The sequence below is a fragment of the Squalius cephalus genome (genome assembly GCF_949319135.1).
Source record: "Squalius cephalus genome assembly, chromosome: 18".
Lineage (NCBI taxonomy): Eukaryota > Metazoa > Chordata > Actinopteri > Cypriniformes > Leuciscidae > Squalius > Squalius cephalus.
This window is the reverse complement of record NC_137139.1, coordinates 26,830,547-26,855,442: the sequence shown is the minus strand read 5'-3', so window position 1 is coordinate 26,855,442 and position 24,896 is coordinate 26,830,547. Positions and strand designations below refer to the sequence as shown.

Below are 24,896 nucleotides of genomic sequence, written 5' to 3'. Positions count from 1 at the left end.
AAACAAATAATATTGTTTTATATATTTTAAATTATTATTAATATTATTTAATAATATTATTACAGCTATTATTGCTTCTCAATATGGTTAAAATCATTAACATTTCAACATTCATAACATTTCAACAATTACATTTGCATTAATATTTTATATATTTTAAATATATTAGTAGTATTATATTAATAATAATAAAATAATTATTGCTTTGCAATAAGGTTCAATTAAGTAACACTGCAATTAAATTTACATTTATTTATACATTTATTAACTAATTAATATATGCAATTTATTTATTTTTTAATTTGTAAATATATTGCTAATTTTTAATGTTGGCTATTAATATATATTAAAATGACAGTTGTTTTTATGTTAGCTATACAAATTAAACCGTACTGTAAATTGTTAATTTTTTTATTTTTTTTTTTATTTTTTTTATTAAAATGTGCCTGCATAATATCTATACAATCCTCATATTTTCATCCATTACTTGTCCAGCTCGAACCGTCTTAGATGTTCAGCGTGATTGATGGACGCTCTGCAAAACGTTCTGGCGGGACACTCTGGGTATACGGCCCCTACAAGTGTGGCACGAGGGCAACCTGCAGGGATCGAGAGTTCAGTGTTAATGCGTGTGACTGACCACAGAGAGTGCCGTGTCTGTTGTGACGAACGGACAGATGGCGCCAATGAGAGGAATGAAGCGAGCAGCAGCAGCTGTTTTGGCCCTTCGCTGCGGGTGGAGGATGGAGGTGTGTCCGCAGTTGTCAGACAGCGAGGATGACGTCAGGGGTGGCCGCAGATGCCATTGGGCGGGGGGCAGCTGTCCTGCCCTGGCATCAGGTGAGGTTGTGCACAGTTGCGCTGGACACAGCTGTGGCAAAAGCTGGCAAGCAGCATCCGAGGAATGTAGCTGGTCACATCCTCTGTTGGCATCTGGTAACAATCGTACACACACACACACACACACAGTCTATAGCTTTGCAAGCGGCCGGCACACATCAGTGACCCTCTGTTCCACTTAACAGTGTCCATTGCTGCGGGATGGAGTCATGTCTGCATGCTGGATATCCACAGCTGTCAAAGAAACACAGGCCACCTCAAAGCAGCATTAAACAAATGAGGCAGAAAATGAGAGAAAACCCGACATTACCGTCATTCGGTTTACGAAGACATAAAGCACATAAACACAAGCTGTTTGGAGGGTGTATAAACTTTTATGCTAACACAGCGTCCTTCGCTCTTATGATGATAGCTTATTGGCAATTGTTTCGTTTCGCAATAGCCCGAATAGGTTTATATACAATCGCCATCCATTACAGGCTAATTTTAGACCCTCATGGGTACAGATTTTCCCCCTGGACTCATAGGTTAAGTGCTACTCAAGGGCACTTCTGAGCAAAGTCAGGACTTTGAGGGGGGGGAAAAAACCTGCAAGCACCTGGTTGAAAGTGTGCTTTCCTCACAGATGTCCAATGAGCTTCATAGCCAGGGGCTCATTCAATCAAACCCATCTGCCAGTGCTTTATATGGTCACACAGAGCCAGGGTACACATACGTGCACATTGCTTAGTGAGCTGCCTTGCTATATTCTCCCTAGATATGCAGCTACCTTCTAAGGAGACATATGCTACAGAATTTGAACCAATATAACTCCACATGCAACACAAATAGCCCTTCTCACTTAAAGCGCACTGGAAGCTTGACTTACAATTGACTCAGTTTGAGTCTTACATTAGCATGTTGCTAAGCTAATAACACAACACTCTGACAAGCATAAAAATACCTAGCACAGAAAAATTTGTGAAAATAGTTCACTTTTAATTAGACTTTTTTCAGCGCTGAAAGACAACCACAAGACAAATATTTAAACTTGCACATCTGCTAAAAATGAATTACATGGAAGTCATTTTTTAATTTACAGCTTCTTTAAAATGCGATTCAAGTAGGCAGCACATTAGGTTTTAAGATTTTGAACCGAGCTAGAGTAGATAATTAGATAATTACATACAAACAGAATATAAGAAATAAACATGAACATTAAATATATAAAATTTTTATAAATATAAAATATCAAATTCATATTGGCAAGGTTTTAGGATTCAGTCAGGACACAGAGGCAGAAACTGACAGTCTAACAAAATGATAAAGATGATCTTTTACTTCTTCAAGGAGAAGAACAATGAATAGACACAGATTGAGACAGAAACACGGGCACAGTGCCCGCTATAAGAGAGGAGCTGGATGTGACATTTATTTCGTCTGTGTGAGAGAAAGAGAGTAAAGTGAACAGCTATCTGTACTGGCAGATTCAGCTTCAATTTGACAATGAGAATATTAGGTTTTTGCTAAGGAAAAGAAGAAGAAAAAAAAATCACAGTTACGACATGCTGCAGTCAGTCTTCCTCTTATTTGTCCCTCACAGGTGTGACGCTTCATAACGCCGCTCGGAACGACTGACCATGCAACGAACTTCTGAGGATTCGTTCCGTTCTATACAGCACGCTCCCTAATCACTGCCACCAATCACGGCTTCCGACATTCCCGCCAAGGACTACAAGATGTTGTCAATCATTAATCGTTCTCAATCAGGCGAGATTTCCACAAGGAGAAATCACTTCCTGCCGCCACAACACACCCCCCACCCACCCCACAAGCCTTCCTTCTTGCTCATTGCTTCCAAATGTTATCTGTAATTACCATTCGCTCGGCAAATTAGCTCAAATCAGATCATGCTTCTTAATTAAAGTGACATTTCAGCAGTGGAGGGGGGGGGTACACGTGTGGCTGCGCTAACATGCTAATTAGCCATGCTAACGTGCTAAATGATAAGTGACCTGTAGCCCTCCACCAGCATTTAGCTTCACCAAGGGAGATCTTCCCTTGGACTTGCGGATCAGACCTGCAGAGGTGGGTAGGTGGACATGACTTCCTGAAGGGAAGGTGGACATGAATTACCAAATAGAAATTGCAGGGTTAAGCGCTTTGAGGTCTCAGAAAAAGCGCTATATAAATGTAACAAATTATTATTATTATTATTATTATGACATGAACGTGAATGACTAGTTATTCACAAGCACCTTAATTTCCAGCCGCCACAAGCTGCAAGCTCAGGGTTGAAAAGACACATTAGGAATGACCACATGATGGTAAGCACATGAACTCTGCCGTCGCATACAGATATATAGAGTTCTGATTCAGATAGGTTCTACTCAGTTTGTGAACAAATAGTCTCATCCAACGCATTTTCAAGCCGCTTTATTAGCTGTTGTCTTCAGTTAAGAGTCAGACAAGCTGATGCTTGAGGTTGGAGGGTACAGCTGATGTCAAGGAGGCAGACATATTTATGCATAGAGGATTTTATATGGATATGTTCACTCCCATGAACCCAAGTAGTGGATTCTATAAAATCACTGACATTGACCTCCTGTGTGCATTGGCCCCACAGGGGCCACATTTCATAGCAGGGTCACGCAATACATCTCATAAACACATACATACATACATACATACATACATACATACATACATACATACATAGTATAAGTACGGTAATTACCAAATAAATTACCAAATAGAATTTGCCATAACATTCTTTTATATACATTTTAATAATATGAATATGATATGATTTAATGCAACTTTGACCATTACAGAGATCAACACCACGAAAATAGACACTGCATGTAGGCTGATTCTGTCATGTGCCATCACATTTATTTGTGGTTAAAGCCCTTTTTCTTGACAACATCTTTTTTTTTAAGTCATTTTTGTGACATTTGAAGTATGGATATATAATTTTTGTGCTAAGGTGAAACGTTTTGATTGTGCTAAACCTATTTCTTTCTTTTTTTGGCTAAATAAAAATCTTGGATGGGGATAGATAGATAGATAGATAGATAGATAGATAGATAGATAGATAGATAGATAGATAGATAGATAGATAGATAGATAGATAGATAGATAGATAGATAGATAGATAGATAGATAGATAGATAGATAGATAGATAGATAGATAGATAGATAGATAGATAGATAGATAGATAGATAGATAGGCGAGCGAGATAGAGTGGCGATATAGATAGATAGATAGATAGATAGATAGATAGATAGATAGATAGATAGATAGATAGATAGATAGATAGATAGATAGATAGATAGATAGATAGATAGATAGATAGATAGATAGATAGATAGATAGATAGATAGAGTGGCTAGATAGAGTGGCTAGATAGAGTGGCTAGATAGATAGATAGATAGATAGATAGATAGATAGATAGATAGATAGATAGATAGATAGATAGATAGATAGATAGATAGATAGATAGATAGATAGATAGATAGATAGGCGAGCGAGATAGAGTGGCTAGATAGATAGATAGATAGATAGATAGATAGATAGATAGATAGATAGATAGATAGATAGATAGATAGATAGATAGATAGATAGATAGATAGATAGATAGATAGATAGAACTGAACCAAACAGTCTTCCATGTCGCAGTCTAACAGCCCATCATGGGTCTTTGCTTCACAAACATTCTCACTCACACACACTCGTACAGCTGTCTGCAGCCACTAAGATTTAGGCCCCTGATTATATATTCATACAGATGAATCAATAAGGCCTCGCAGCAACTGAAATACTAGAGGAATTACAATGAGCCCACGTCAATAGACTACAGCTTTACATTTCATTAGGGCCAGACCCACACTTTAGCACTAAATGAATAGCAATAAAACAGCACCGCCGGCACAAACACACATCTAAGATCCAGAGCTGGTCCATCTCTTACAGCTCAGCTCTTGAGGGCTCAGACATATTTGGCTAAGGCTCTGCAAAGGAACTAGATTGACTGAGGTGGTCGAGCAACGAAAGGAGCAGGAACAAGATTGGTACTCAATTAACTGACACGTGCCATCAACATATGTACATACACCTTTCTAGCTTTCACCTCATTTGGAACCTAGACACACACAGTGTATGTGCACACGGGCCATTGATTTCTGTCTAATGACACAGGCAGTGCTGTCCAACTTGGGGCCGCTACAGGAAGAGCAAGGTGGAGGAGAAATGTGATTCCGATCATGGGATATCACTCGACATCCGCTGATCCCCCCTCACCACCCCCGCGCACAACCTATATCCAGCCAGCGGTTTAGACATCACACCGGGGTCATATACAAGGACTGAGACAGGATTACTGCATACTTCAGCACAAGCACGTTTGTGTAGAAGTGTGTGTGTGCATGTGGCTGGTTTTCATATTCTTGAGAGCAAATGTGCCTGACTTTTAGTAGTCTAATACAAATAATAAAACAGCACTGTGGCTGTACCAAGATTCACTGATGGTATCTGATGGTATTACCTTGGTACTTTGATATAAACCATGGTACTGAATGATTTCTACATCTCATATGGTATTTACATACTGTAGCACTGTGAAATATTTTAAGAATACTTTTTTACCAGGGTAATCATGTAAATCACTAACAAAAAAGATACTGTACCACTTAATTTTGCCATGTAAACACTATAAATACTGAAATCACTGAGTCCTATGATGAAAATATATTATGATATATATATTTATATATATAAAACCTCACAAAAAAAAAAAAATTCTATCCTATTCTACTCTACTGTCCCTTTCAACCACAACATTATTTCTGTCCGACAAAGACACCATACCAAAACCTTTACGAACATCACTATCCGACCTCAAATGAACATGTACAATCGCATTACCTTCAAAACCAAAAATTAAGCATGCGACTCACCTTCTTCATCCTGCCGCTACGGGTGCCGGTGAAGGCTACGGTGTGCCCGCGATAATCATACGCCGCCACTGACGTCATCCCATCGTCTTTGTCCAGGAACAAAGGGACCCCCTCGATCGTAGTGGTGCCCCCTAGAGGCTGGTTGAAGTCCTGGCCACAAAAGTTGTCATCTATCTGCAGAGGCTGTGGGGAGAGATAAGAAAAAGGCACAGTTATTAAAGTAGTTAGTGAGTGGGTGTTGGGAGCGATGGTGCCCGGTATGGCATTTTCACTCGTCTTAATCTTCTGCAATACCAATCCATTGCCTGATATTCCTTTGGGTCATTAAAGGCCATATACTGTATTTTCTGTGCTAATGAATCAGCCAGAGGCCCACACTCATACAGATATATCGCAGGATGAGTCCCTGTGCTTGTGCTGCTAGAAGAACGTCGGAAAATATAGAGGACCTGAGGGAAAATCATTCTCAGCTCTTAAGTTAACTCCTTTGTATGGTAAAACTGGTAACATGGACATGGCCAACATCAAATGTTGCACAAAATGCCTTGCAATTCAATGCCTTATGCACAAACAATCCCTAATAATCCCACACAAAGACGACCACACAATGCACAAAGTGTCCCGGGAGACGTCCTCCTTTTTCTGGACGACAGACTGGACTCATTAGTAGAGACAAAAGTGGCCATGACCCCTACTGCACCGCATTGCTGCCCAACGGTGCCCCTCATCTTTCACCCAGCGAGGGGTGCCACTGCTGCCAAGGATGACCCGTTCCAGGCAGCGGGAAGGATATTCAGGCTCCCGAACACTGTAGTGGACCAGAGCTGTGCCCTACAACACAAGAGAGCATGTTCTTCCCAAACCCCATGGGAGATGCCGATATTTGCTCTGTAAATAGAACGAACAGAAGGGGATTGGACAAACAGACCAAGTGCATCCCCAAGGTTAGCGACCGTCTGGGTTACACCGACCATCATGCACCTACTGTAATTACAATCGGGCTGCACTCAGGTATGAGCTGGACTCATCTCCTGAGAGAAAACGTTTGTTGCTCACCATTCGCAGTTATTGCCGCTAGGTGTTATTCTCAGTTAGATGAGGAAACATTATGTTGGCAGAGTTAATGACGCTGGTAATGGCGGTTAATGCAAGCCAACCAATGATGCTGGAAATACCACTTGCGTTAGCAAAGCTTGAAAAGTGCTGGCAAAGACAAGGTCGCGGGGACAAACTACGACTAATGGCAAGTGGATGAGTCCTACCTGGATAATGGCATTGCCCCAGTGCATCAGGGTGTGCAAAATTCAGATTTAAAGAATTTAAATATCACAGGAAGTTGATCTGGAATAACAGGAAGGTGAATGTACTGAATTGCAATTCAACACAGCATTCTGGGAAAGGAAGTGTTCTTCTGATTTATTTTGAGTCTTCTTCCTTACATTGCAAATTAAAATGTTGGCTACCTCAAATTACATTTAGGAATTGAAATTTTATAAAGCAATCTCAATTCAATTCTTAATTAATTTAAAGGGGTTACTTCATGAGAAAATGCTGCATATGTACACAGCTACATCACTTAACAAGCACATTTAAACTCAGAAATTACGTACACTGCTGAAATGTTTTGCTTTTAGCTCCTATTCAGCACCCCATTTGAAAACTGCAGAAATAACAGGGCAGTCACCCATAGCCAGTGACCGCGAGTGGCAGCGATGCATATCTATCAGAGATTCTCCAGTATGCCTCATGTAGATTTCTTCTTTTTACCATTCTTAACTCAAATTACAGCCTCATTTTGGAGCAAAGGGAGAGGGAAAGATGACTAAACAATGTGGACTACAGAAAGGAGGAATGAGTCCAGTGCAGAATGTTTTCGGTGGGAGAAGAAGGGAGGCGACGGGTGTCCTGACCCGAAAAGGAATCTCATCGCTCCCATAAATTTCTAATTCGAAGCAGGGCGTTAAGAGACACAGGCATGTTAACAAGCTAAAGACAGACACCATGCGACCACAGTTTCTTGGGCTGGACTGAGACTGTCATCTTCAATATCCGTGGAATGCAAGGGGGATGACAGCTGAGATGGAAGGGGGCCGAAATGCCTCTGACAGGCTGGACAGGAAGGAGATGCCTCAGAATTCAGTCAGAGAGCATGAACAACAAAAACTTAAAAGAACCCATCTGTGCTGATGCCACTGAAGATCAAAACTGACTCTACAGGATGATTTTCCCCAACAATTGTTCTCATGTCAACAACCAATCTAAAACTTACTAAATTCTGAATGTATTATTTACTCATTTCGGAATTCAGAAGGATGTTTCAAGCTGACCTTAAAGACATAGACATGCTGTTCCAAAGCAGTAGGATTATTTTTCTGGAAAACAAAACATGTTTTTTTCATGCGGACTAGTGCTATCAAGCTCCAAAAAAACACCATAAAAGTATTATAAAAGTGATTCATACAGCTTGTGCATTATATTCCAAGTTTGCTGAAGTCATACAATAGTTTTTATGAGGAACAGACAGAAATTATTGCTAGCGACTGATAAAACTCCCCTCAGGGGAGAGGTTGACTGCTTGCTAACTGAAACGCTGAGTCAGTGGGCTGAACTATCATCTGATTTGCTGTAAAGATTTGATTCTAAGAGACAATTGATTCACTAATCAGACATGATTATTTTTCTTATGCTAAGGAGAGCTACAGTGCATCGCTTCAGTAAATAATGACTTAGACTTTTGGCCTGTTCCACATCAAAAAACTATCACATGATTTCAAAAGACTTGGAATATAGCACATGAGTCATAAGCTGTAAGTTATGGTGCTTTTATGGTACATTTTTGGTCATTTTGGAGCTTAACAGAATCAGTGCTCAGTCACTTTCATTACACGGAAAAGGCCCCATTCACCTAAAAAAAAAATTCTTCCACAGAAGAAAGTAAGTCCTACAGGTTTGGAACGACATGAGGGTGAGTAAATAACAACAGAATGTTCAGTTTCGGTTAACTATCCCTTTAAGTTGCGGTAAATCTCTCTAAAGTCTAAAAATACCCCTCAACAGCATGGAAGGTATAAGACAAGGAAGCTGTTGTGTAAATGTATTATCTAATAAAAACAATGCCCTCTTATGTGAAGCACAAATATTACCCACAATTCTGAGTAATGCCTGGTTGATTCAGTTAAGCTGATGACTAAGCACCTGATTTCAAGTGACCCAATGCAGACCAGTGGGAAAGAGGAATGTGATGCCAACCCACCTATGCTCACACACACACACACACACACACACACACACACACACACCTCAGAGAGCAGCTGTAATCCTGATGTCTTATCGTAACACCATCTGATCGATCTCAAAGCAGACACGATCCAACTCTATCCTCTATCAGTCCATCTCTTTCTTTTCCTGCCTCTCTCTCCATCCATCCAATGATAGCCTTAGGGATCGATGAGGGAGGCAGGGTTTGACAGAAGGGGATGTGATGGACATGTCTCAAAGGGTTAATCTGGCTGCATGTTTCAGAGATGCCGTAGGCCTGATCCAGAGAGACAGACACCTGATAGACCAGGTATATTTGGGAGAACATACACAAGAGAGATACAAAGTTCTCAGTCCTCTTTTAGAGAGATAAATACAGTTGTGCTTACCGTATATACAATTTGATTATATTCCATTTTTAACACAATGAATTCAGACGTCAGTCTCGGCTATCACAAAAATACCAAACGGAATTTGACTTTGGTTATTAGTTTATATTTATTTGCATAACATTTGGTTATTCATTATTAATATGTATGGTCTGAGACATATACTGTATGTATATGTATATAGATATATATGTGTATGTGTATGTGTATATATATGCAAATAACTCCAGCCATGGTGAGCTTAAGAGACAGACATATATACATATATTTACACACATACATTTACACATACATATACACATATATATATACATACATCAGTTTGGAAACATTAAAAATGTTTATGTTATTGTCTCTTATGCTCACCAAGGCTGCATTATTTGCTTTTATTAAATGTATGTATTACATTTATTAAAGCATTAATTAAATAAAAATCTTTTGTTACATTTTAAATATCTCCACTGTCACTTTTGATCAATTTAATGAAGAAATATAATAAAATAATATTCTGTCTGTCTTTTTAAGACTCATTGCTGTTAAGTGTCTATAAAGCACGCTCATTTGTGTTAAACATGAATCCTTATTTGTTTACACTTAGGTATGCACCAAGGTGGGCAGCCATGTGCGAGTGTGTTTGTTTTACGCGTGTGCATGTGCTCGATTGTCCTTAAACGTGTTTGTGTTGATGCGTGTCTATGTGTGTGCTTGTCCTTAAATGTGTTTGTAGATGGTGGAACACATAAATGAAGATAAAGAGAGGCTGCCAAAATCTTAGGACGCATGGCCTAAGAGAAAGAGAGAGAGCGAGAGATGAGTGGAGGGATGGCAGGCTGCCAGCCTCCTGTTTTGATTGGTGATGGTGGAAATGCAGCGGCTCAGCCGTTTGCCCTTTGTTTCTTTCAAACAGCCAATGGAGGCTCTCTAATTGGGTCTTAATGGTGCTTGCGCTAAAGCGAGCCAGAATTCAGGCACTCTCTCTGCTGCTCTCTCTGGCATTAACAGCATTAGACAGGAGAACATCACAGATTCCCAAAGCATCTGAGGCTTATCTAAAAATACACGTCATATTAGCATGGCCATCATGAGCTGTCGTTCAGCTTTATATAATGGTGTTATTTATAAAGCTGCTTCCACTAAGCAATCCTATTGACCCTCAATCGAAAGTCCTTTAGTAGGACGTAATGTATTTAGGTTGCCTGTCCCGTCATTTGATTAAGGAAAATGCTATGACTTTCATGTAGCTCAACTGGTAGAGCAACACTGGAGGTCTCGGGTCTTAGCTAGACGCTAATGTTCATTCTGTGAAAAATCACAACGCACATGTGTAGTTGACACAACATGCCTATTGACGTTTTATTTTACTCACCATTTACTCTTAAGTTTTTCCCCATTTTTAAATATTTAAAAATCTTTTTTATACACATTTTTGTCTCAATTCATTGTAAATGGTCAACTGTTTTAAAAGTTTAGTTAATCTCTCATAAAATAAACACATGCACACTACCATTAAAAAAATTAAGGTCGGTATTTGAGATGCATTTAGTACAATTTAAATAACTGTATTTTTATATATTTTGCAATCCAATTATTGCTGTGATCAAAGTTGAATTTTTAGCATCATTACTCCAGTCTTCAGTGTCACATGATGATTTGCTGCTCAAGAAACATTTTTTATTATTATCAATGTTGAAAACAGTTGTGCTACTTAATGTTGTGGAAACAATAATACTTTTTTTCAGGAGTATTTGATGAATAGAAAGTTCAAAAGAACAGCATTTATTTGAATTAGAAATCTTTTGTAACAATATAAATGTATTTAATGTCACGTTTGATCAATTTAATACATTATGAATTATTAAGGAGTTAATTTGAATAAAAGTATTCATTTCTTTAAAAATATTATTATATATTAATAATATTGAACGGTAGTGTATGATTCTACATTCTGTCGGACTGCTTCCAGTTTCTGCAGTCCTGATGCCTGTTCCTGCCTGTCTTCCTGTAAATATTTAAGTACATGCTACACAACTGACAAACTAAGTTTCTTTTCCACATTTCATGACTTACAGTAAGATTAAGTCATTGACAGGCTGTAAGATGACAAATGCTGGTTTATACACACAGATGTATAATCAAACATACATTCACACCCATAATAATACACTCTCAGATTCACCTGCATTGTGGTTCTAATGTTTACCCAATACCCACGGCATGGCCACTTTAAGTCAGAGCGATTTATCAGTCTACTCTTTCACCTTTAAATCACCTGTGGACTCTCTCTCTCTCTCAGTCTCCATTCCCCTTTCACTCCAGCCCCTCGTCTGGCATTAAAAAAGGCACTCGTGATCTTTATTGTTTGACTTTATAACGTCTGCATGAGACTGTCGTGGAGTGAGAGCAGGTGTTCACTGCATGGAGGCACTGGAAAATATCAGAGGAGAAGTGTGCACCGCTGATCTTCTGGACTGATTTTGAATTAAAGCTGTATATTTTAAAAAACACCCCTCAAAATGATGCTATTAAAATGGTGATTTACAGACTTAAGAGAGAGTGAATGAGTCACTGAACGGGAGAGAGAAAAAGAGATTCAGCGTTATGTCCTGTGTAGTCTAGTCAAACTTGTGTCAGGTCCACACTGCAATTTACTCTGGCCAAGTATTGTAATGTAATCTTACGGGATAGTTGAATCTGTCATAATCTGGGATAATGACCATTTGATAGCAAAACCTAAAAACTAGATGCGCTCAAGAATCTCATTAACTAAATAAAACAATAATAATTTGAATATGTTTCAAAGATCTGATATCAGGTCCCTTGAAAATTTGCCCAAATCCAGCGACTAGTTCTTTCTCGAAAACAATCCTTGTAGCAGATGGATGGATGGATGGATGGATGGATGGATGGATGGATGGATGGATGGATGGATGGATGGATGGATGGATGGATGGATGGATGGATGGATGGATGGATGGATGGATGGATGGATGGATGGATGGATGGATGGATGGATGGATGGATGGATGGATGCCCATGAACGCTGCTTGGGGTGCATGCCTTCTAGAGCAGAGACTATGTATAATATCATAAGGCTGACTGAAGGAGGCAAGTGCAACTCTGAGCCGCACACATGTGCTAATGTGTAACGTGTGCACTTGTGTCATTTAACTAGCAGCAGGCAAAAGCTGTGGGACAGATGTTCATATCTCCTCACCACTGACCTGACACCACACACGCACCCCAGACACAGCCTGTTCACACTCGCACATACAGATTCCTCAGACCAGCGCCTCACAACGCAAACACATTTCCAAGCAGAGCACAGAGGCCTGATTATGAGACTGCCCATGACCTGCTCTCGGCCCCATGGCATCTGGCACAGACAGAACACACATGCACAACACTTGTGCTCTCTCGGTTTCACGGTCTCTCTCTCTAACACGGAGGTTAAGCGATTATGCATTTCACTGATCTATAAATCAACATAAACTGAATAGGAGAGCAAAGGTACAAAAATGCTTCCATATGAAAGCAGAGAGTTTTTTTTTGTTAGTTGGATAAATCTCATAAAACCTGTCAAGAACTTTCCCAGGTCATATTTTAGCAATTATAATTGGGGAATAAAAAGCCTATTGGAGGAGCACTGAATTATTTGAATTGTGGCATCATTTAAAGGGATAGATTTTTTTTTTTTTTTTTTTTTTGTCATCATTTACTCACTCTCAAGTTGTTCCAGACATGTATGAATTTCTTTCTTCTGCTGAACACAAAAGAATATATTTTGAAGAATATGGTTAACCAAACAGTTGATGGACCCCATTGCCTTTCATAGTATGAGGGAAAAAATATTCTGGAAGTCAATGAGGACCAGCAACTGTTTGGTTTCCAGCAACTGTTTGTCAGTTAATTTAATATCTTCTTTTGTGTTCAGCAGCAAATCATGCAAAATCATTTTTTCTTTTGATTTTGTGTTAAAATATGGCCCAGAATCCCACACATATATTTTTCCTGAGATTTTCCCAGTTTGTCAGTATATTTGAGAGCAGTGTGATCTACAGTCTTCATACGGTTCAGATTAGGATAACAGAACAAATAGTTTGGCACGGCATCCCCAAATCTGCACTGCCTCTCATGAGAAACAACCTGTAGAGGCTGAATGATTTGCACGATCACATGTATGTTTGGCACGCTCAGACGTCAGGCCTTTCAGAGCTTCCATTGAAAGCAGCTGGTCCTATTCTTAATATGCAGGGTAGGAAATGCAATTTAGGCCAATTTCTCAACATTACTGACCCACTTCCTGCCTGATCGTTTCCCATTAAGATTCCAGTGAACTTCAACGTGTGTCGAAACACTCTGTGTGTATGTACCCGTGCATGTGTGTAATTATTTGGATCTCGGTTGGTCTGAGTGTTGTTAGGATTTAAATACAAAATACATAAAGAACAAATAAAGAAACTGCTTAAATGACCAAAAAAACAATGCCATATGTTAAACCTAAAAACATGAATGAAAGTGTTTCATTATAATCTGTCAATCTAAATAACTTTGCATCATATTACATCTAATAGGTTAATAAAAAAATGAAACAATTTTAAAGTTACATAAAACTCTTAACTTGTGAATTCTTCTACAGCATACATATCTGCAAAACATTTTCACAAATAACAGTAAGAATTATTTCACATATATTTTCATATAATGTCTTATTCAACATCTTTTTGCATTTACGTGTTTTTGATTGTTTCATGTATTTTCATTACACATGCGACTATTATATTTAGTCTGAATAACAAGCTCTTGACTGTTAACCAAATGCTGTGAGTCATACGCGCAAGCCTGTGTGCGCGTCTGATCTCTAAGCTCACGAAGCTGATCTGAGGCTTTTAACATTGTTGTCCCAGCAAAATCTTCAGATTATAATCTACATAATCTAAAATTAAGCATCCCATAAACACTAATCCAATTACAGCACAGACACAGACTTTCTCCCAAGAGCGTGCTGCATTTCCGGCTGGAATCATCTGTATTCAAGAGCTCTGCTAAACTACATTCACAAACAGCTACAGAGTAATGAGATCTGAGATACATCTCTGTTGTGCGCGAGTACATGAGAAAGCAATGAGCGATTTCATTAGTTTCCATTCAGCGGCTCTAGGGTAGCCATTGCAGGCCCCGCTGGGCGCGTTCTCTTCGACAACAAGGCCATAAGAGGGACATAACATTGAGAGAATGTGAGTCTGCCGTTTGACTCCCGCTCAAGAAGAAAAACTGGAAACGGCACTCCAAGACTCAGCATGGTGAGCCTGCGAGCTTCCAACAGCACTATGCTAAAGAGCCCTGATCAAGCTAACATAATGTTTAGCATGCTGTGAAATTGCCTGATGCCAATTTATATGCATTCTAAGTCGACGCAAGAAAAATTGCCTCTGGTGACCCCTGCAAACGATACATTAATTCATGACCAGACAGGAAAACAATGAATTGGCACCAAAAAGCATTTTGACACTTATCTGACTTGTGTAATTGTCATTGTATTACATAACAAAATCAAATCATGCAGCATCTGTAAACAAATGATGCTAGAGCTTTTCTCAGTATCAGTGTGTGTGAGTGTGTGTATGCGTGCGTGCGTGCGTGTGCATGCATGTATTATGGCTGTCAAAAATAACATTTTAATTTCTGCAATTAATAAGTTAAAACTATTTTGATGTGATTAAGGCAGCATCCATTTTATTTTCCTGGCAAACAGAAGATTGCCATTTAAACTGTTAAACAGAAAATTCATTTATTTTTGGGAAAAAAATTACACAAATGTATATATGACTTCATACATTAACAAAAAGGAATTAAAAATACACTGAAGTGCAGGCCCGGAGTGGGTAATCGGGAGAATCGGGAGAAATCCCGGTGGGCCGCTTCACTTTTGGGCCGGTCGAGGAAAGGGTTTTTTTTTTTTATGTTTTTTTTTTCACATTTCAATGTCACGTTAGTTAGGCTACACGTTCCGCATTCTGACACCGCAGCGCGCAGCCTCTGCATGGGTTCTACCATGTGAGGGAGTTCTCCCCTCCCCTCCTATAGAGTTGGTTAGGTCCATAGCCCGTCTTTTCCAAAACGTTTTCTCAGGTAAATATTGGGCTACCGCGGCACCGCCGGCGCCTACCGATAAGCTGGGCCGGCCCTACCGTAAACGGTACGCGTCAGGGAGGATGGGAGGAAGAGGCCAGGAGGTATGGAAGCTTGTTTCCGCCACAGAATAAAACATTTTAAAAGATAATTACGACTTTTTATCTCACAATTGCGAGTTTACATCTCGCAATTCTTTCTCAGAATTGCGTGTTATAAAGTCAGAATTGCGAGATATAAAGTCAGAATTGCGTGAAATAAAGTCTCAATTGCGTGTTATTAAGTCAGAATTGCGACATATAAAGTCAGAATTGCCTGAAATAAAGTTGCAATTGCGTGTTATAAAGTCAGCATTGCGAGATATGGTCAGAATTGCGTGATATAAAGTCGCAATTGCGTGTTATAAAGTCAGAATTGCGACATATAAAGTCAGAATTGTGTGAAATAAAGTCGCAATTGCTTCTTATAGTCAGAAATTGCAAGATATAAAGTCAGAACTGCGTGAAATAAAGTTGCAATTGCTTCTTTTAAAGTCAGAATTGCGAGATAGTCAGAATTGATATAAAGTCGCAATTGCGTGTTATAAAGTCAGAATTGCGAAATATAAAGTCAGAATTGTGTGAAACAAAGTCGCAATTGCGAAATATAAAGTCTAAGTGAATTATTATTTAACCTGTACATTATTTGTTGAACCATTACAAACTACACAACACAATAGTAAGAGCTGAACTGTTGCTTCATTTATCCAATTTGGAAAAAAGTGCTAATTTGGAATTCCACCATGGAAAAAGTGGGCCGGTCTTGAGCCTGAAACTCCCGGGCTGAAATGTGGCCCCACTCCGGCCCTGCTGAAGTATAATATTTTTATACAGTATTTTTAAATATATTTAGATTATTTAGATTCATTTTTTAGTACAGTGAACATTTTTAATTTAGCATAATATGATACTTATGATATTTTAATTAGGGTTTCCAGCCTATACATAGAAGCAGTCCTTGACATCAAAAAGTTTGAAAAACCCTGGCTTTAGTGTCCAAATATGTTTTGGGGCCACTGCTGTTGCGGATCAGATCCAGCTGGTATCTAGCTGATCAGATCTAGCTTTTGGTGGGAAAATGAAAAAAACAAAAACAATCTGTTTGGTAGAAAATATCAATGAAAGAATCAAATTGCATCTACAGGCTCATTTGCTAAATGTACTGTATCATGGTTATCAGCAAATGTCTCCCAGGAGCAATATCAGGGCTTTAAATGTCCAACATCAGATGAAGGTACTTGACTCACAAACATTGTCTATTCAAACCCACAATCGGCAAAGCCTTAAAGCTGTTTTTCCCCACTCACTTGAACAAAGAGCACAGTCATTTTGGCATTTGAAGCTGTAACTGTTGGTTTCCATTAGCTATTAGAATTTTTCTGTCTAAATACACTGGATCCACCCCCTAAAAACACAAGTTGCAAGGTTGTGATGGCACCCAAAAGGGACATCCAACCCTCATTATGCACCCAAAACAATTTATGTTTTCCTGGAATCTCTGACCTCAGCGTCCAGTAATGCTCCATCATCTAATCATACACCCCCTCATTACATGTGGACTCGAGAGAGCCTGCTAGAAACATTTCAGACAACAGCTAGCTTGAAGAGGAAAAAAAAAACATAATAATAAAGTTCTAAAAGCCACCGTGACCTCTTCGGAGTGTCACAAAACTCCCAAAGGATCTCCAGCTTGGGTCGAGGTGCCAGGAATGAGGAATGGTTTTGTCCTTTCAAAAGTGGTTCACCATCTTTCTTTCCAGGTCATGCTAGTTATGCTCGGAAATGTGCTTACCAAAAGTGGCTGGCCATTACTCACAATGATTTAACAAGTATTCATGGAAATTACAAGATTATTGCTGAGCTTTTCCTGCATAATCTCGAGACGGACTGTAGTTCTCCAACCCCGCTGAAAGACCTGTGAACATGTTGTTGCCAAGTACTGTATGCAATGTTCCTGGAACAACATTCTAGTCAAATAGTCTCAACTCTAATCTTAACCTACCCCTAAAATCATAGGGCAAAGCTAAATTATTAATAAGAATTTTGTTTAAGCTAAAAACCAAACCTCATCATTAACCCGAAAATCTCACTGGTTGACAGGAATGTTTTCACACAACCAACAAGACGCTGATCCAAAAACATATTATACTTGATGAAAGCACTAGCGTTCAGCCTTCTTAAATAACTTAATCAGCAACATTTTTGATTGTGGTTCACCGACGATTTAAAGACCTGTGAATGTGATGTCAAGTACAAACTAAATCAATATCAAATGCCATCCTCCTAACCCTAACTTAAAACTAAAATCAAAGGGCAATGACTATCTGATAAGTTGTTCAACCCCTAAACCAAAGGTTAACAATAAAATATGTTTGGTTGATAGGAATGTTGCTCCAGGACAAACTAGGTTGATCATAGTTAATTTCGACATAATGAAATATTGACTACATTTAAAAGATATTTATTTTCATTAAAAAAACACTAATATTTATGGAAAGTGTCCCCACTTGCCTTCTTAAATAGCTAACCACTGGAAAAAGTGATGGCTGACCAGCTCAACAGAACCAAACCAAAACTAACTAGCCTGCAAATGCATGCTGGTTAAATCTAAGCAGGTCTTTTCAGCAGGGAAGGTGTAACTGGCTTTTCCCAGCTTGTATATGGGGATGTTTTTTAAGCCTTTGTGGAATATGAAATAGACTAATGTTTTTTGGATCCAACCCATTGCCCACCACCACATGAAACAACAAATACAGCTGCATGCGCAGCCTGGCAAATAGTGCCGCACATAAGCGCACACCCACAAACACACACTGCGCTCTTGATCACAACCACCTACCATCCCACACACACTCCATACGCGGCTCCCACACAAACACACATCAATAAATAATTACACCGACAATTAGATGGGGAGCACTCCAAGCATGACCTGTTAAGAGATTTGCAACCTACACACATAGTCGCCATGTGAAAGGCTTGGATGGGGGGGGGGGTCATTTTTCTTACTACCCAGTTAACTGGCTGACTTATTGATTTAAAATTACCATCACAGAGAGCTCATACAGTTGTCTACACTGTATTTGGCCGCTCACAAGGCCTCGTTTGATCTGAATAGCTTATGTTAAGGCTACAAAGAACCAGGGAATGCAAATTTTGCCCCATTATAAGCACATTCACAATGGGAACATCCACACAGGGACGCAGTGATACGATACTACTATCGAAAACTGAGATCATGTTCTTGTATAACCCAGTTTCGGTTCCACCACTTTCTCCCTGTAATTTCTGGTTGGTTCTCCACAATATCAGCAACTACCAAATACTGTAGAAAGTATCTGTACTCATTCTTGGTCTCTGAAAAGGTATTGGTGCACCCATTTGGAATGAATAGATATTTACAGTCAATTTTCTTTCATTGTTTCCCCTTTAAAAAAGAAAAATCGACAAAGGATTCCCTTAATCTCAAACCTGTGTTCCGAAGCACAATAAATAAGACTATGGAAAAACGATTAGCCCCGAGGCTATTGAGGTGGATATAGTTTCATCTATATGATTTTTCAATATCCAGTCATCTCTGATCAATACCCTGCAGGGAAGGAGGCACAGATGGGAAGCCATTAAAGTGTAATCCAGTACAATATCTTTTTTGCCTGTCCGTGAAAAGGTCCCGCGTGGACTTGTTCTCTCATTTCCTTGAGCAGTTCCTCAGGGAGTCAGAAAGAACTGAAGTGAACACCAACAGCAAGCAAATGATATTCAATGTCATGATTAAAATCACAAAGTCTTTCATCTGGGAAGTTTTCAATAGCATCTGAGATTAAAAGACAAGACAGAAAATCTTTCAGCCGTCAGTCTGAGGGAAAAACAGAACTGAACACTAGAAGGATAACTGCTAGCAATCAAAATCACCAGGCAAGTGATCAACCAAGATAAGTGATAATGTAATTATGCAAAGCAGCAAAGGGTAAGGAGTCGGTCCTGGTGTATTTTCGTTCATCAGTTAAACAACAATTTGTCTCAGTGCCACAGACAGAATCAGCTAAAAGTCGTTCAATAATGATGAGATGTTCTCCCGAGAAGGCGATTCTCACTGTTTTCAAGTACGGAAATGTATTGTTGTTATTGTGTTGTTGTTGTTGTGCTCATTAATATCATCTGTGGACACACATAACAACTCATTAGCAATGCTAATACATTTTTGTTTTGCCACCCCCTTTTCTTTCTCTTTTTTTTTTTTTTTACGGGCACAATTCAGATGGTTAGAAACCAGCTTGCATCTGGCACAGAAGGTGACCTGGAACTTTTAAAAGTTCCTCAGTTGTTACAGCCGCCATAAAATCGAAACATTTGAGGGAGAGTCTGCCGCACAAGTCGCATGGAAATAGACGGAAAGACGCAATCCAGCAGAATAATCTCAATATCCTGCAGATCAATAGGTTTGAAAATATAAGAAAGACTCACATCAGCATCTGAATAGACAACTTTGGCAGCTAAGTACAAAATCAGTCTTCTTCCAAATGCATGGCGCCTCAAAATGCTGCATCCTAATGTTTTATTGAATCATTTTAGAAGCCCTTGCTGTGTATGAACAAAAGTGTCCATTCTTTTTTTAAAGAAAATGCCAAAGAACTGAATTACAGTGGAAAAGTTCCACTGCCAGCCTTGATAAAAAGCAGAATAGAGAAGAGAATCGGTGTGTAATTATTATTTGACTCTGCTGTCGTATCCTTGATGGATTGCAACACAGTATAGCAGATGGTAATCAAGCACCATCATGTACGGGTTCTCATTTCCATATATGCATAGCTTTACCATGAGCAATGGGACAGGTGGGCAGAAGAAAGACGTCAAAAGCGCTTACTGTCTGTCTGTCTGTCTGTCTGATTGCACGCATCTCTCGTCGTCTGTCTGCCTGCGTGTGTATCTCCCCTAAAGCCTTCTGAATTATGAAAGTGTGCTTTGTGATTGGAAAATGACAACATTAATTGCTTGTAAGCAGAGCGCGGAGGCAGAGGGATTTTTGATCATGCGCTGATTGTGATGGGCTATAAATGAATAACACAAGGTGAGTGAGGGTGAATTATTCATAAGCTGGAAGCTCCTTGCCGGTGGAGGACCCTCAGAGCGTTATCTTTTCATCCAATTCAGCCAGCCGTGCCGCCGTCATTACCAAGGCAGATTGCTCCAGGCCCGTTATTATAATGGCAGCAGTTATTATCGTTAATGCCACTGTCAGTTATTCGTCGACGGAGTCTACCACTGTGGCCATTCCACCCTCAAATTCTGCATTAGAGGTTAGAGCATATGGTTTACACTACCCACAATGCACTATAAAAGCAACTGTTAAGTCTATGCAGGAGGCAAAGTAAGGCCCAAACACATTAAGCAAGTACACGAACACAAATGTAATTTCCAAAATGTGTCAGAAGCCAATTCAAAGCGTAGCACAAATAAGCATTGCACTGCAACAGCAGGCATCACATTAAAAGTAGTCTTTCAGATTATTTTCATGACAGAGCAACAGGGGATAGTTCACCTTCAAAAAAAGTAATTTTCAAACATGTATACATTGCTTTCTTCAGTAAGACACAAAAGATATTTTGAAAACTGTCTCCTTACAAAATACAAGCGCAAAAAAAAAAAAAAAAAAAGCCCCAAAATGTGGCCCGATGTTGTTTGGATCCCAACATTTTTCAAAACATCTTGTGTTCCGCAAAAGAGAAAAATGCACACAGGTTTGGAATGACATGAAGTTGGGTGAGCTATCCCTTTAACATGGACACAGCAGAAGAAGGACCATCTTCTTAAACAACTAATGCAACAGCATTAGTCTCCCTGTTTTCTTTAATTTTCTGCCAATTTTCTTTAGAAAAGCACACTTTTGTTTTAATGAACAACTTTTATTAGTACAATATCAAGTATTTATAATAAAATAAAGCAAAAAAGTTCTCAATCAAACCTGCTTTTGAAAGAGAGACTATGACAGCTGAATAACAGCAGGTCTCTTTAACTGTGATATATAGTCTGATAGTGATTACTATTCAGCATTTGATGGATGGTAAAATAAATTACTGCCTAGTTTGAATTTTAGAGCTTTGATGTATGTGCTACTAAACGTTTGATCAGAGCAGATATTGCCGTTATAAACTGAAGCAAATATTATGTTTTCTCATTTGGGGCATTTAATAAAAGTTGTCGTTGAAATGTAATAATTCATAACCCACTAGTGCTATGACAAAATACTGTAGATTAGGTGTCATGGCATAAGAATTGTGAAACAATAACTACATTACTGAGACTGCATCAAAATATATCATAATACTACATGAGAAGTCAGCACACTTTCTCGATCCTTATCTGCCTCCCTCCCCTTCATCTTCCTTTCTTTCATAATAACCATCTCCATCCTTCTATTTTTTATTACTCTCACAAGTCTCTGACTCGATCCATCAGCCAAAATGAGTTTCCTCTTGTATGTCTGAGTAAAGTCGAATCACCCAGGAACATGCTGCACATAAAATAGAAGGGAGGATTTGGGCTGTTCTCTGGGAATAATCCCCTCATTCTGTGCTAGAGCATTGTGTTCTGTGTAGAACAGCCAGCTTGGCTTTTTCCTACGAGGGCCTATGTAGAGAGTGCAGCTAAGAGTGCTGTTGATTAGCAAGTAAGCTATGTGCCTGCACGCTAACCTCTCCGTGGCTGTCCACATTGTTCTGACACTCGAACAAAGGTCCCAAGAGGAATTGGACAACAAAGACAGGACAACTTTAAGAGTTTAAATCAATTAGCACTTGAGGAAATGGACACATGTGGCAAGAGAGTGACAGGGTACTAATCCTATAGACTGAGCTAATGATGTGGCTGCTAGTTAATCTGAGGGTTTCCCTGTTAAGCAACATTGAGATTCTCAGGGCCTGTGTATGTACATGTATTTGCATAGTTACTAATAGTAAGCAGAATGTCTAAAGTGGACTACTGCAATAAAGTGTAACAAACAATATAGTTAGTAAGTGTGACTTACTGAGTTGATGCAGTTCAGTTCCTTGTTGAGGAGCCAGGGCAGGGACAGTTTACCTTCACCCCGGTAGCAGGATTGGATCCTCTCCTTAATCTTTTCCTTGATTTTACGCAGTGTAAACAGGCACAGGGCGGATTCTTTCGGTGGCTTCGACCGGTTTTTTTGGCCCTGAGCAAAAACAATAAACAGCACCTCTTCCTGTTCAGAAATGCCCAACGACCGTGCCAGCTTGGCACCAGGCCGACTGAGGTAGGCGTCTTGAACCAATCGATATTCCACACCATCCTTGGTACAGCCAATAGGAAACTCCACGTAGGAGTAGAACTTGGGGTCATCCACACAGAGGCGGACAATCTTGGAGGTGAAGAATTGTTCACCACTGGCATCCGGCGAGGTGAGTTGGGTGTCCAGTTGGAGAGTTAGGTAGTAGATGAACTGCTCACTGTTGAAGCCATAGACATAGTAGATATCAAAGGTAGGGAACTTGGAAAGGGTGTCGGATGGAATCTTGAGCTGTGAGGAGACAAACTCATCCTGGTAGACAAAGCTGAACATTTCAGCATTCTCCTCATTAGCCATCAGCTTACGACTCGAGAGAGTCGGGAAGTACTCTGATTTTCCTTCGATGGGTGTACCTACAAACAGTTTTCCACTGTCTTCACCTTGGGTTCCACTAATAACCACTCCTGACATAGTGCCAGCCTCGGACACACTGGAAAGGTAGTGCTCCTTGCGGTGATGCGGCTCACCCAGTTTGAAGAGGTCATCCAGTCTGAGGAACTGGCATATACCCTGCGAGGTGCTTCCACATGCAATGAGCCTGTTCTGCCCTGAATCCAGAAGCAACAGCTTGTTGACATTGCTAGTCTGTGACAGCTCGTGAGGGCAAGACTGAACACCAGGTGGTGGGTAACATTTCTCATTATCCACCACAGGGCCGGTAACATGGCTTCGAAGCTTGGTCAGGTTGCTGGAGAGCTTGTAGATCCAATTGACAGCACCAACGTAGACTTCACCCGTTTTGTTATGGACGACCAAATGCGTAAGCCCTCCCTCTGGTGGGATGAAGTTTCGGAAGGAAGAGAGGTTAACCTCGAGCCCCCCATGTTGAGGAAGGAACGAGAGGAAGAAAAGGAGGAGGAAAGCCTCACAAGTAGAGGCGGGAAGGGGCCTCCTCCCATACGGCAGCATTTTTAATATCTTTCTGAGAGGAAGCTGTAGGCCAGGTGATCCGTTCACCTTTCTGATCCTGGGCCTGGAAAAAACCTGGACAGCGTCTGTCAGTCTACGTTGAGGAGAGCAACTTATTGACCCAGTGTCCTCTCTGCTCTCTCTCTCTCTCTCTGCACGGAGCTGTCGTCTACACCATCATCTGCAGCGCCATGGCCGCTAGCCCTGCAAGGGTAGAAAAACACATCATGAGTGCTGGGGAAAAAAAACAGAATAGAACATTGTCTATTGATTTGACTAGAGTTTAAAAGTTCTGCCTGCCCAAAAGAAAAAATAACCAATAATACATAAGCATAAATATCTTACAGTGGGGCCCTGGGTGGAATCCTATACAACATTTAATGAGTGTGTCAAGCTTGCAGACAGCAGTGCACTCCACAAACTCCACACTGAGAACTCGTCTGATAGACCTGCTGTGCCCTTAAATATTTCACACAGTCTGTGCCAACTCAGCTGGCACAAAAGGGAAGCAAAGGAGCGAGAATAGAGTAGGAGAGAGTAGGGGAGGTGAGGAATGAGGAACGAGTAAGTGATGCCATAACTGTAGACTGGTTTACCAATTCACCTTGAAGAACACCATAAGCTCAGAAGCATCAGCAATAAACGCTCTCATTTCCTCTCACGCTTGCTCAGAGAAGCCATTCAAGTTGACCCCGCATAAAACAAAAGTACTTTCCTTGAACTGTGGGAAAACGTTCGGATTTTAAAATACCACAGTACAGACAACACACCCTCTTGGCTCGACCACAGGGCTGCGGAAAGAGAGACAATCCATCAAATTTGCTCTAATTGAAAGTCTAATGACATTCATGTGATCATGGGTGATGAAGAGGAGTTCTGGGTGTCCAGCTACATCCTCAGAGTGCAAAACCACTTAAACAAGGGCAATATCAGGCCTCTCATCTAGCCAGCAGCAGGGACTGTCTGCTGCTGTGACCTTCTCCAGTGTTCAAAACAGAAGCATCATTGTATCTCAGATGACATTTATCTCACTTCACAAGACTATTGAGCGAGGAGACTGCCTCTGGGTCTCATTCACCGCTCAATGCTGTG

General features: G+C 40.0%; 1 protein-coding gene across 2 annotated transcripts in view; it reads right to left on the bottom strand.

Moving 5' to 3' along the window:
- Positions 1–24,896, bottom strand: part of plxna1a (plexin A1a) — a 206,589-nt gene that overhangs the window by 162,618 nt on the left and 19,075 nt on the right. For both annotated transcript variants that reach the window (XM_079848220.1, XM_079848221.1), the window contains exons 2-3: positions 22,617–24,008; positions 5,779–5,961 (exon numbers count right to left, since the gene is read on the bottom strand). In XM_079848220.1, coding sequence (XP_079704346.1) covers positions 5,779–5,961; positions 22,617–23,804 — 1,371 coding nt within the window. In that variant the 5' untranslated portion in view covers positions 23,805–24,008. The remainder of the gene's footprint in view (positions 1–5,778; positions 5,962–22,616; positions 24,009–24,896) is intronic.